The sequence below is a fragment of the Phytophthora cinnamomi genome (genome assembly GCF_018691715.1).
Source record: "Phytophthora cinnamomi strain GKB4 chromosome Unknown Contig54, whole genome shotgun sequence".
NCBI classification, from domain to species: Eukaryota; Oomycota; class Peronosporomycetes; order Peronosporales; family Peronosporaceae; genus Phytophthora; species Phytophthora cinnamomi.
Window position 1 is genome coordinate 655,428 of NW_027150987.1, and position 12,462 is coordinate 667,889.

The 12,462-nt window shown below is 49.1% G+C and overlaps 1 protein-coding gene across 2 annotated transcripts; it reads right to left on the minus strand.

Moving 5' to 3' along the window:
- Positions 1 to 8,111: 8,111 nt before the first annotated feature.
- On the minus strand, positions 8,112 to 11,812 carry IUM83_13492 (the record flags this gene model as incomplete). 2 transcript variants are annotated; one of them, XM_067938170.1, is made up of 3 exons in its annotated part: positions 8,112 to 8,486; positions 8,535 to 8,556; positions 8,627 to 8,754. In XM_067938170.1, the coding sequence occupies 3 exons, from the start codon at positions 8,752 to 8,754 to the stop codon at positions 8,112 to 8,114; spliced, it is 525 nt and encodes a 174-aa protein (XP_067788349.1). The 2 variants fall into 2 exon arrangements, with proteins under 2 accessions (XP_067788349.1, XP_067788350.1); XM_067938171.1 differs by lacking the exons at positions 8,535 to 8,556; positions 8,627 to 8,754 and adding an exon at positions 11,810 to 11,812.
- Between the last annotated feature and the right edge of the window lie 650 nt (positions 11,813 to 12,462).

Here is a 12,462-nt window from a genome sequence, read left to right on the forward strand (position 1 = left end):
ATACTTGAGTCCACAAGTATAATATAAATCAAATAAAACACCAAGTAGGTAGTTTAAGGTAAAATGAGAACTGTATTGTTTGTAAATTGATCTTCCTCCTAAATCTGCTAAAAACTGTTTATCATCTATGAAAGGGGTTGACAGCGGCTGGCTGTCAGAGCCCCGTCAATATGCACGTCTCTAATTGGTAGAAAGATGCTGCTTTCTACCAATAGGATATTTGGGTAAGTGTGGACCACTCATGTGTGGTGGCCCACTTCAATGTATCCATTGGTGTGCCTTACACCAATGTGAGGAAGTATCTAAAACCTTTAACAGATATTTATCTGTTACCATAAGTGACAAATGTCATGCACAAGTGACAGTTGTCACTTGTGACTGTTGTCATGCACAAGTGACTGTTGTCACTTGTGTGTGTAACCCCGTTACACGATCCGTGACGCCCGCGGCTCAACCCGCCGGATTGTTGAGCGGATTGTTGACCATAGTATCCCGAAAACGAACCCTCAAGGGGCTCGTTTTCGTATTCGTTGGAGAGGATTTCCTCCCCATCAAGATACATGGGAGCCGCGGAACGTCTTGCTGGAGGACGTTCCGGAAATGGTGAGGGCGTACGAAGATCAGTACGCGCTGGCGCAGCGGAAGTAGCACGAGCGCTGCGGTCATCGCTAGCGCCCGAACTCTCACGTGCTAAGAACTTAGCACGGAGCTCTTTGAGACTCTCGGGCACACGGAACGACGTGTACCCGTTCAAGTCGCGGTCGCTCAAGCGGACCACGCCTGGGAAGCACTTCGTGCACTGAAAGCCCTCGGGCACAGCGCACGGCACATTAGCCTCCTCCGCAGCAACATGAAGTTGCTCCAACTTTCCACGCTTCGAGTACGTCTCGAAGCGATCACGCGCTTGCTTAATCCGATCACGGTAAGCACTCGGCTTCTTGTTGAAGTTTTCAACAAAGGCGTTCCAACTTTGACACAGTGCCTGCCACTCGGGCACTTTGCTGCGAGAAGATGTTTTCTTGCTTTGAAACCATCAGAGCTCATGAAAGAGTCCGATGTAGTAATCGCGCCTTTGATGCGTTTCCGCATCAAAGTGCTGCTCGGCAGCCACAGCGTCATCCTTGATGGCGCTGCATACGTACAGCGGCACCTCATTCGGAGATACCGACTTTCCATACCAGTCCGTGATCTCGGACGCGGACGGCATCCACGGGTCGCGCGCTGCAGGTGCCGCGCTCGGAGAACTGAGAGCCCCAGCAGAAGCGAGTGGGGGTATCGCTCTCAGTTCGTGAACGCTTCGAGCTCGAAGCTCCCGATTCATCCCTCTCACGCTGGCGAACGTTCCCAGCGTGGGGGTCGAGCAAGTCGCTCGACACTGAGTCCTTGCGCTTAGAGAGCAAATCCTTTTCGTCATCCATGCCTGTTTCGTCGTCGCCGCCGAAGTCGACGACGTCGCCGTACTTCGCCTCCTGGCGCGTGTAATACTGGTCGATGGAGAGATTACTCTCCATCGTCTTTGAGTCCTTCTTATCTTGGGGCGCGCTCATCGTTGTATGAGCGCGGGTTTCTTCTCCAAACGCGGAGAATTGACGAATGGTTAATTCAGAGATTGACGTGCGGGGGGCGTGCGCGTGTAACCTTAAGGGGGGATGGTGTAACGGGGTTACACGCACAAGTGGCTACAGGCCACTTGTGATTATACCAGATAAAATATCTGTTAAAAGTTTTAGATACTTCCTCGCCTTGGTGTAAGTCACACCAATGGCTACATTGAAGTGGGCCACCACAATGAGTGGTCCACACATACCCGAAGATTCTATTGGTAGAAAGCAGCATCTTTCTACCAATCAGAGATGTGCATATTGGCGGGCTAGCTGGTGCCAATCCCTTTCATAAATAATAAAACAGTTTTAATATATTTAGGAGGAAGATCAATTTAGAAAAAACAATACAGTTCTCATTTTACCCTACTTAAGCTATATAGTTTTATGTTACCTTACCTAATTACTTTGGCGTCTTTATTTTGATTAAATTATACTTGAGGACTCAAGTATATTTTATTCTAATTAAATCTAAACTACCGCTTCCTCATACACGTAGCGTTACGTGTAAGCTTAAGTAGTTAGCCAAGGTAGGCCCACTACACTGCGTGTCTAGCATTGACCTATAGCTCACCACCTCGTCAACAATAAATAATTTTAACCAATCAAGTGACGGTTACAAACCTGGTTGCACAACTCGCTGGTATTTATACAGTACAGCTAACATGCCCACTCCGACTGTATCCTACCGCCGGCCACCACGAGAACTATAGCCATGACGTGATGAATGATAATTTGTCATTATACGGGTACAGTCACTCTAGAAGAACTGAGTGAGCGACCACTGCGGGTTAACCTCACCTCCGCTTACTGCTCGTTCGTAGGCTAAACATCAATCTCGTATCACTAACCACAATTTCGAGATTAGAGGATATTTTGATTCGAATTTGAATGTCATGGGTGATCAGCCTGACACTATGTGTGTCTGAAGTACGTAGAAGGTATAATTATCTCAGTAGCCTGATTTGGTATTAAAGACCATGGTTTTTGAGTCCCAGTTGATGGCGTTAGCGCAATTTTTGGTTAAAAAAAGAAAAGAAAGCGTTAGGCCTATACAATGTTCAAGAATAGGTTTTGGTGTGCAAAATATATTCGTTTCTTTGGCGATATACCTCGGGGTTCGAGCTCATGGACGAATGCGGTACATGTAGCACGCTTGAACACTAGGCCTGACAGCGTTTTGTCCAAATCGTCCTCAAAACAGCGACCAAGCTCTTGTTTTTTGCAGTTTGGAGCATCAACTGAAACAGCGGGAAATGTTCCGGTCAGTTTGGCAAACGTTCTCAACTCTATACACTGTACATTCTGTAGGACGGTGTTCATGCGTGCTAGCCAGAGATTTGTGGCCATGCTTTCAGAAAAATTAAACACTCAAGGTCCATTCTCAACCGGACCCATGCGACCGCACCAGATGAAAATGTAAATGCGGCCGCAATCCTTCTTCACAGCCAGCTGATGCCAGCTACACGTTTTTGAGGATATTTATCGCTAGACACCACAACGAAGGCAACCAGACACCACAACGAAGAACCCGAAGCCGATTGGCCAAAATTACTGTATGTTTATAGAACGGTTGAAGTGCACGTTGGCGGGAGACGTTTTAGCGGGAGACTCATAAGACATCCAGGAGCGAAACGCTCGCAGTCAAGCCGCACTGAGACGTGCAGAGGGGCCGAACGTGACGGAGGGTGCAATACTGGGCTGGCGAAGCGCTTTTGCTAAACAACAGTGTAGATCATCCAACACATTCAATGCCTATCGACTTGTTGGAAGAGTATGGCTATGACCAGAAAGAACGGCACGCAGTGTTTCCTGATCCAGAAGTTGCAGGCCACTTCATCAGAGACTTTGCTGTAAATGCTAACATGTGCGTAGTGATCAGAAACAACAACGGAGACTACAAAAAGTGGGTGTGTCCTGCGAAGGGCTGCAAGTGGTTTGTCGCCATCTCTCGTAGACGAGTAAAAGAAACAACCAAGAGCAAGAGAAAACGACCTGCCTCGAAGATCAGCCGTCACCCGCCAAATTCCTGGTATATTTCGAATTCCAACCTGCAGCATGCGCAATGCTGTATATATCCTAAAGGTAAGGAACGTTCAACAATACGGAGTCACATTAGAAGTTGCTAACCAGTGCAATTACAGTGGCTAACGATACCTTTCATCCTTACTCGTACGTGCGCGGAGATTCCACACGGCTCGCGCAGTGAAGACATCACAGTTATTCACATAAAAGACATCCGTGTTTCATGTATGCCTACCTTCATCTCCTACAACACGCGCATCATCTTCTGCCTTAAGCATGACTCTCCTCCTCCCTCAACCTTTAAACGGCACGAGGCATTGTTACCACGCCATTGACCACCAACTCGTGGGTGCCAACGGAGAAGAGAAATCTGCAAGGCGGAAGAATCAGGAATAAGAGGAGAAACGATGTTGTTTTGTTTTTATTCTACACCTCGTCTAGTATGGATTCTCCCGTGCCAGCTTTGGCACCAGCTCCGGCAACAACAACAACACCTACATGCCGATGCCGGCAGCGCTGGACACGGACTTGCCGGCCTGGTCGTCGCGCACGAAGTAGCCTCAGGTCTCGTCATCGTCGCACAACTCTTCATATGGCGCGCCGTAACGGCGTAGCCCGTGACGTCGACGCCGTCAAAGTGAGTGTGGCCTCCTCTCCGTCGAGATGGCCGCGCAGCCGATGGAGCCGAAGATGCCGCTGCACTCGAACATGTTGCTGCACTGGCCGCTCACGGCCCGCACGTAGGCCGTGGGCTCGTCGTGATAAGGCAGCGCGAGGCGCGCGAAACTTTCGTCCAGGTCGCGCAGGTACGACTCACAAGCCCTAGGGCGCGCTCTCGAGCGACGAGCAGGCGCTGAACCTGGAGGTGACTGATGTGGGCATCGCCGACGGGACCGTGGTCGAGTTCGCGGACATCGCGACCGACACCTTGGGACAGGCCCAGTGCGAATACTCGTGCTCATTCTTCAGCTGGCACCTCAGACTACTGCTGGCCTTCCCATGACCTCCACCTACGAGGGTGCACCGTCCTCTCTCGTTCGTTGGGGTGCGAGTGTTAGATTAAGGGCGTTTGCTGTGTCACGCACTGCATTAATTTTGGCCAATCGGCTTCGGGTTCTTCGTTGTGGTGTCTGGATGCCTTCGTTGTGGTGTCTAGCGATAAATATCCCGTTTTTGAACTCAAAAACGTTCCAACAGGGAAATGGATGTTTGCAATGCAGACAACCTATAACTGATAATAATAATCGGTCTGCAACAGCTGGTGTGCTATGATTGGTGGACCTCTGAGGCCCTGGTCTAAGAAAAAGTTCTGAAACTCGTTCTGAACGAACTTGCGTTTTCATTGGCTAATCTCGCATGCGGCACTCAGAACGAGTTTCGGTTTTGGACCCGTTCTGTATGGCGTTCTCAGAACGCTTCGGCGAGGCGTTCTGACTCGGAACGAGTTTTGGCGTGGCCATATGCTAATTCTGCCCACATCACTACCGATGCATTTCGCTGCGACATAAGCCCCAGTGAGGCAAACTCACGCAGTCTCTTGCTGTAGGACTGCGCCCGGAGGTAGACAAGGTCAGCGTTGGTCCCTGTGTGACGGAGCTCACTTGTATGTGGCTTGCAGGACGACCATGAGCCTCTCACCGGCTTGCAGTGTGTGGAACTGCTATTACACGCCCAGAACTCGTTCTGATCACGTTGGTGTTTGGGAACCAATTTCGGAACGCGTCTACATCGACCAGAACGTCGCGTTCAGCTAACCCAGCACCTACTTGGAATCTCAGTACGGTTTTACTTAGACCAGAGCCTGAGGGTCCAAATGGGACCCTCGGAGGATGGGCTGGGGCTCCCAACCCTCGCCGTGCGGCAATTTGAACACATGAGCCGGTTGAGAATGCACCTCAGTGCCATCTGGTCTCGATTTGTGACAGGGCAGGATCGTTATCGGGATCGTGCGGCGATTTGTGTCTAATGACATAGCCGGGATATATTTACGAATTTCTGTTGTACAGTCGTGCACCTCTCATTCGGCACCGGTATCAGCCTATAGCCTGCGAGATCTAATGATAACGCCCGACTGGCTGCGCAAGTACCTCTGCCCATCACCTTCAGATGATTAACATCAACGATTTTTTTTCCCTCTTAAAGGAGGGATGACACTTTCAAGGATACAATACAAAAGCTCAGTTTAATTTTCGCCGCAAAAAGCCGTGACACGTCGACCATCCTCCTACGTCTAGTTGACTCTCTTTCAATTAGCCTGAAGGTCAGTACCACGACAAGAAGGAAGACGCCGAGCTCGACATGTTCTCCAGCGGAATTGCATACACACCAGTGGAATCCTCTTTATGAAGTGGCTGTCTGAAGGCTAGCGTGATCTGTATACGAAGGCAATCCGTATTTGTTAGTGCCACACAGGAATTGTGTCAAAGACTGACATGGGTTTCTACTGAGTTAATGTAATAAAACTCAGTGGTTCCACTGAAGCGGCTGTTTCTGGTCTCCTTGTGTAATTGGTGGCTTCGCAGCTTTGATATGGTCAACCCTGCCGAATTAGAGGTGCATGACTGTAATAGGGCAGCCCCCAGTACTACGTGGTAATAATGCAATTCTTTAAAAAAAAGCATGGCAAGTTCAAGAGTTCTCTGGATATTATCCAGAGAATAGTATATTATCTAGTTGCGTGTTGCCTGAATCTTTTAGGGGCGACATTCATGTAGTCATTTAACGCTGCCATTCGGGTAAGATAAGGGAGGGGCTCAAGTAATACGATGAAAGAACTCTATCTAATGGAACGACTTAAACTGGATTTCCTGCAATACTTCACGGCAACACAAGATGCGCTGGGGGAAACAGAGAGACTGTTTAGCTTAGAAGCAGACCTTACTTCGTGGTAAAATCCAGAGCTCCTCTGCTTTCTTGTCGTTGCTCACACTTTCACGCTTGAATTCGTTTGACTTTCTGTGGACGCCCTTTATGCTGGTTCGGACTTTTGAGGTATTCTTCGTCGGCGCCATTTTTGGCAATGATTTGTTTTCCCAGACTGTACTTTGCATTCCATGCTGTCCACTGTTTTAGAGAGCCAGCAAATGACGACGGATAATCCCAGTCATAATTCTATCGTACTGTATTGGTAAATCTTGGGGATGCCCTATCACGCGTACAAAAGACATTTCTGTGATAGATCTTGTTACTGGCTGACACCATCTCGCTCGTTCCATCGTGAACGACCTCCATATATTTTGATCGACCTCGATTTGCGTTTTCAAAACGCAAATAAGGATCGTTTTACCTTATGGTAGAGTCCTCAAGACCCAACAATCAACACCCAGCCATGTGTAGTGGAGGAAATCTCCAGCCTGTCCAAGCTAGCAGCTTCAACACCAACTGGTCGCAGTCAATAACGGCAAACATGATGACTGCGACAACAAATCGTGTGCATAACGAAAAGTAAGCGGAGCATAACGTAAAGTTGATGACCAGCCAGAAATCCAGTGCGCCAAAACGACAAACTTGATGACTAGCTAACGACAACCTATATTACAGTAGCTGCGGCTTCATTGGTTAGCAGGAGCCGCAGCACTAGGAGTACCTCGTGTCCTATTCACTTTGCTATTTACCTATGGCAATACACTACGGCTAAACTGCCGGGAGCCTCGCCGACTCCCCCAGCGTGTCTTCGATTTCCCTGCAGACACTACACCATGCGCTATCCAGCACGACTCTTGTGGATCTTGCGGTCGTCCTCCTCGCAAGTGGCATTGCAGTGTCGAAGGCGACCAAACCGGTGTGTCGAACGTGGCCGTTGTTCACTCCTCGGATGTTCTCGCTGGCGAGGACAAGCGATTTCTTAGAAGGTACCAAACGGTGAGTGACGAAGACGCCGAGGAAGAGAGAGTGATGAGCGCGAATACGCTGAGCGATATGATGCACGATGAGGTTTACCGATTTCAGATGTTCCAGAAGTGGAAGGAACTTGGACATACCGCGGACAGCGTATTCCCCCATGTGCCAAAAAGTCTCTACGAGTACTACATAATCTTCCTGCGTATGAATGCCAAGAAGCATTAGCATGCCATTTGCATGTTTCAACTCTTGAAGCACGCCCCACAACGCCAGGCAGGAGACTGTATAGCCTCGCTGCGTTCTACTAGTACGTAACTGGGAAACTCGAACGGTACTGTAAAAGAAAAATCGTCTACAAATAGATGTTCTCTTCAGAAAATCGAACTCCCATTTGAAAACGTTTCCCGCATAACTGTGAAGGGGGATGTTCGCTCAACTAGCCTCTGGTATAAATGTAGAAGCACCCAGGACCATTGATGCTTTAGCAGTTGAACTAGGAAACTACACAAAGGACTCAGCGATAGGCTACACCTTGTTGCGGCCAATGGCATTGACTACGGTCACCGAGGCAGCAACAACGATTGGAGTGTTTGGTACTACCCGAGGCGATTCTGGGTCGGCTTCCCATCAAGACGTCAGCGTGGATCAATACTCCAGAACTGGAATCGCCCATAATCTTGGCGTTATCCGACACCACGGGTACGAGAAGCCTGTCAAGTTTAAATACACCGTTGCTTTGGTTTCGTCACAGATGACCGCCTGCAGCTCTTTGTAGAGCTCGTCGATCTGCGGCTGGAAGTACGCCTTCAGCTGCGGCCGCTTCAGCTTGACCGTCGGTGTCACCAGGTCGTCGTCAGACGAGAACGACTTCGGGTGGAAGTCCACGTTGCGGACGCGCTCGACAACGCGCAGTTGTGCTGCCTTGGTCACGCGCTCCGTGTCGTCACGCACGTCCTTCTGGTACTCGGGGTTGGCGAGCACCTTGGCCTTGCTGGCGTTGTCGCCACTGAATCCGTGCTCCTGGGCTCACACCTTCAACGCCTCCACATTGGGCACCACCACACCAACCAGACAGGTCTGCAGCGAGTCGCTGTAAACACGAAGAGCTGTGTAATGTGCTTGCACTTGGAGTAGGCGTTCTCGATCTTCTTGGCGGCGACGTCCTCCCCTGCGCCAGCATGAAGATGTTCTTCTTGCGGTCGATGATGCTGGGCTTGCCGTCGGCGTTCCAGCAGCCGATGTCTCCCGTGTGTACCCATCCACGTTCGTGAATGACCTCGCGCGCCATCTTCGGGTTCTCATAGTACACGACGAACCTTGACGAGGATTTCGCCGCGCGGGCGGGGCTTGTCGCGGCTCGTGTAGCCAATTTCGGGCACGTCCTCTAGCTGTACATGACGGGCGTGCCCACGTGCGACTCGGTGGGCAGCCGGCTCGATCTATCGCAACCGGGATGCTACATCGTTGTAACAGTGGAGGTCTACGGGCGGGCCTTCAGCAGACACATGTACGAGATGGACGTCATGCGCGCGGTGAAAGCAACGTGCTTGACGAACGCGACGTGCGCGATGAGTTCAGCGAGCACGACGAGCAGAGAGCGAGTTTGTTGGGGATGCGTTGTGGAAACGCTGAGGAGAATCAGACGTGCGAGTGGCACGATCGGAGGACGCGCATTGGTGGAGAGCGCGACCGCCGTGCTGCCGAGCACGTTGAAGTATCTCCAGGCGGTCGGTTGAGTAAACGTGCGGGCGAGTGAGGTTGACGGCGTAGTGAGCGCCCTACTTACGGATTGGACGAGGCGGAGAGAGAGCTCCCCGGAGTCGAGAGTAACTGAGAACGAGTGTGGTGGCGGAGACGCCACTGTGGGCTACGAGTGCGACAGAAAGCGGTGCGACGAGTGGGTTCCCGGCGGCGTACGACGTGGGTGGAAGCAACGGCGGACACTATTAGATTCACTTTGTTTCTTCGCTGTGAAGGATTTACGACTTTGGGTACAAATATGCTCAGGATTCTTGTCATCGTACTCCTTTTGCTTAGCGATACGAGTTTCTCTCGTCTTCAGGTACAGGTAGTAGCGCTTTTGAGCTGCATTAATGCGCTCTTTGTTAGCTTGGTATTGCTCTGGTGGGTATGTCATCTGTACATTAATAACTTTATATTTATCAGGATGGATACAATATATAATTTACCACAAATCCATGTAGTTTACATGGAGTCCATGTAGTTTACCTCGCATCTATCTACTACAGTACAGTATTGTTATGCAGTGTTGCTCGAGACAATTCGCAAAGTAGATTTTGTATGTACTGTACATCTACGTTGATTTTCGTCATCTGAATGAGATGACCTTCTCAGTTATGCGGATAATATTATCTACCACTTTCGAAATTCCCAGATTTAGTACCGTCGGATCAAATAGCTTTGAAGTGGTCGTCCTCTATTTGTTTAATCAACTAACCACAGACGAGCTTTCTTCTACAGTACCGCGTTCGAGTTTCCCAGATGCGTAGAACGCAGCGAGGCGATAGAGCCCCCCGCCTATCGTGATCTCCTTTGGGTGGTGTTGTGGCGCGTGCTTCAAGTCCTGGCTACTTGAAACACACCTCTTAGCCATGAATTCTCCTGAACGCTTCCCACAATTCGTGGAGATCAGACGGCGCATGCTCGTAGACTTGGTCCGAAGTAATTCCACGTGCTTTCCATTCTTGGAACATTCTGAAGCGGAAACTTGCATCGTTCTGCATCCTGTGAAAATTCAACGCGGCAAACAATTCCTCCGCGCTAAACTTGGGATATATACCTCTCTCTTCCTCGTTGTATTCAGGAAGGTTGACTTTGTCATCCGTCGTTTGATGGCTTCGAAGGAATCTCTTGTCCTCGCCGGCGAGAGCATGCGAGGAGTGAACAACGTCCACGTGGTCTGATCGGCCTTTGACACTTCCAAGGAGGACGGCCGCAAGAACCACAAGGGTCGCGTTGAAGAGACGCATGGCTGGATGTTGGTTGTTGGGTCTTGAGGAGTGGAGGAGAAATTGCAGAATGAGAAATGCGGAAGAAGAACGTCGCCCTCTCGAGTAGCTCAAAATGACTGGTGGCTGTTCCTTTAGCCCTTCACCGCAACGCACGTCCTCAACACGTAAAAACTGTCAGGTTTCGGCAAAAACGGTGCAAAGATCAGATATATGGGGGTGACACAGCGTCTTTGCCTTATCTGTGAGTATTAGTATCAATTATAGGTTGGCTGCATTTGCAGATTCCATTTTCCCGTGTTGGAACGCTTTTGAGTTTAAATAGCTTGCACGAGCTGTCTGTGAACAAGAACTGCGACCGCATTTTCATTATCATCCGACGCGGCCACATGACACATACATGTAACTGTACGATGCGGTGCGGTTGCATGGGTCCGGTTGAGAATAGACCTCAGGCGTTGAAGTGAGAAAGCATGGCCATATACCTCTGGCTAGCACACATGAACAGCGTTCTGCACACTCTACAGTATAGAGCTGATGTCAAACTGATCGGAACATATCCCGTTGTTTCGGTTGGTGCTCCAAACTGCACAAAACAAGAGCTTGGCCACTGTTTTGTCTATTTTGAGGAGGATTTGGACAAACGCTATCAGGCCTAGTGTTCAAGCGTGCTACCGCATTCATCGATCTCGTGGTACATCACCAAAGGGGTTGAGAGAAACAAATCTATTTTGCTCACAAAAGCATTTATATCACACATTGGCCTCTATTCTTGAACAGTGTATAGGCCTGATTCTTTTTACCAAAATATTGCGCCAACACTATTATCCGGGACACATAAACCACGGCCTTTAACATCAAATCAGGCTGTATGCGCCGAAATAGTGTATTATGATTGTTCTAACATGCTTGAGCACGGGTTTGCAAGTTGCCTAAAAAGTGCTCCGGATTTTTCTGCGAGTCGTGAAAAATGTTGTTCGTTCTTGAAAAACGTAGTATTAAATAAAAAGTTGTATGGACCAGTCATTTACACCAATAAATCATTGTCGTCGTCTCGAACACTCCGATCACTTGACTTGGTCACCAAATCAAGTGATTACTCCCACCAAGAGTAATCTACATCACACTGGATGTTTTATAGCTCATCGTCGCTGAAGTCGATGGCGGGCGGTGCGATACATCTTCCATGGTGTAGTCTTGGACGATAGATACGTAAAAAAACGGCTCCAGTGCGACAAACGATTCTAGTGCGACACAGAGACATATAGGGTCGACACCCCCTCCACTAATGCAGTTAATAACCTGCATCATTTTAGTTACTAACGACAGTGTACTAGTTAGTATAATTTGAGTTTTTCACTTATTTTTCCTTACCATCTCGGCTGTTCGCTGGGACATGGCGCAGGATCGTTATTGGGATCGTGCCTTCGAAACACCGCAAACCGAAATACCGTAAACCACGGGTTGATTACAACACTCGTAAAAAAAAGTTCCCGTCCTATATAATCTGTTGACAAATTATGAGTTTTTTACAGCGTAAAAACTAAACGTGATCAGTCATTATTGCATAATTTGCGGACTTGACGAAATGCTTAGCCTTTTCGAAAGCTCGCTCGTGAACAGCACCTTTCTCCATTGGTATCGCTCTTGGTTCATGCGAGGAAGCAACTAGTCTGCTACGATTGGTAGTCCTCATACTTCCCCAACCCTCGCAGTGCGACATGCATCAAATTTGATGAATGAACGCCTATTTTTGCTCCTCGACGCATGCGGTTGAGAATGCACCTCAGAGCCATCTGGTCCCGGCTCAGGATCATTATTGGGATCGTGCGGCGATTCGTGCTTAATGATGTAGCCCGGATGTAATTACAAATTTCTTTGTGATAGCCCCACGTGGTAATAATGTAATGATTTGAAAAACCTGACATTCCTTGCTGTCCAGCGTTTTAGAGAGCCAGAACCATCAACCGGCAACGGATTATACGAGCTCATAAAGCTATAGGTCAAGTTGGTTATCTTAGGATCTG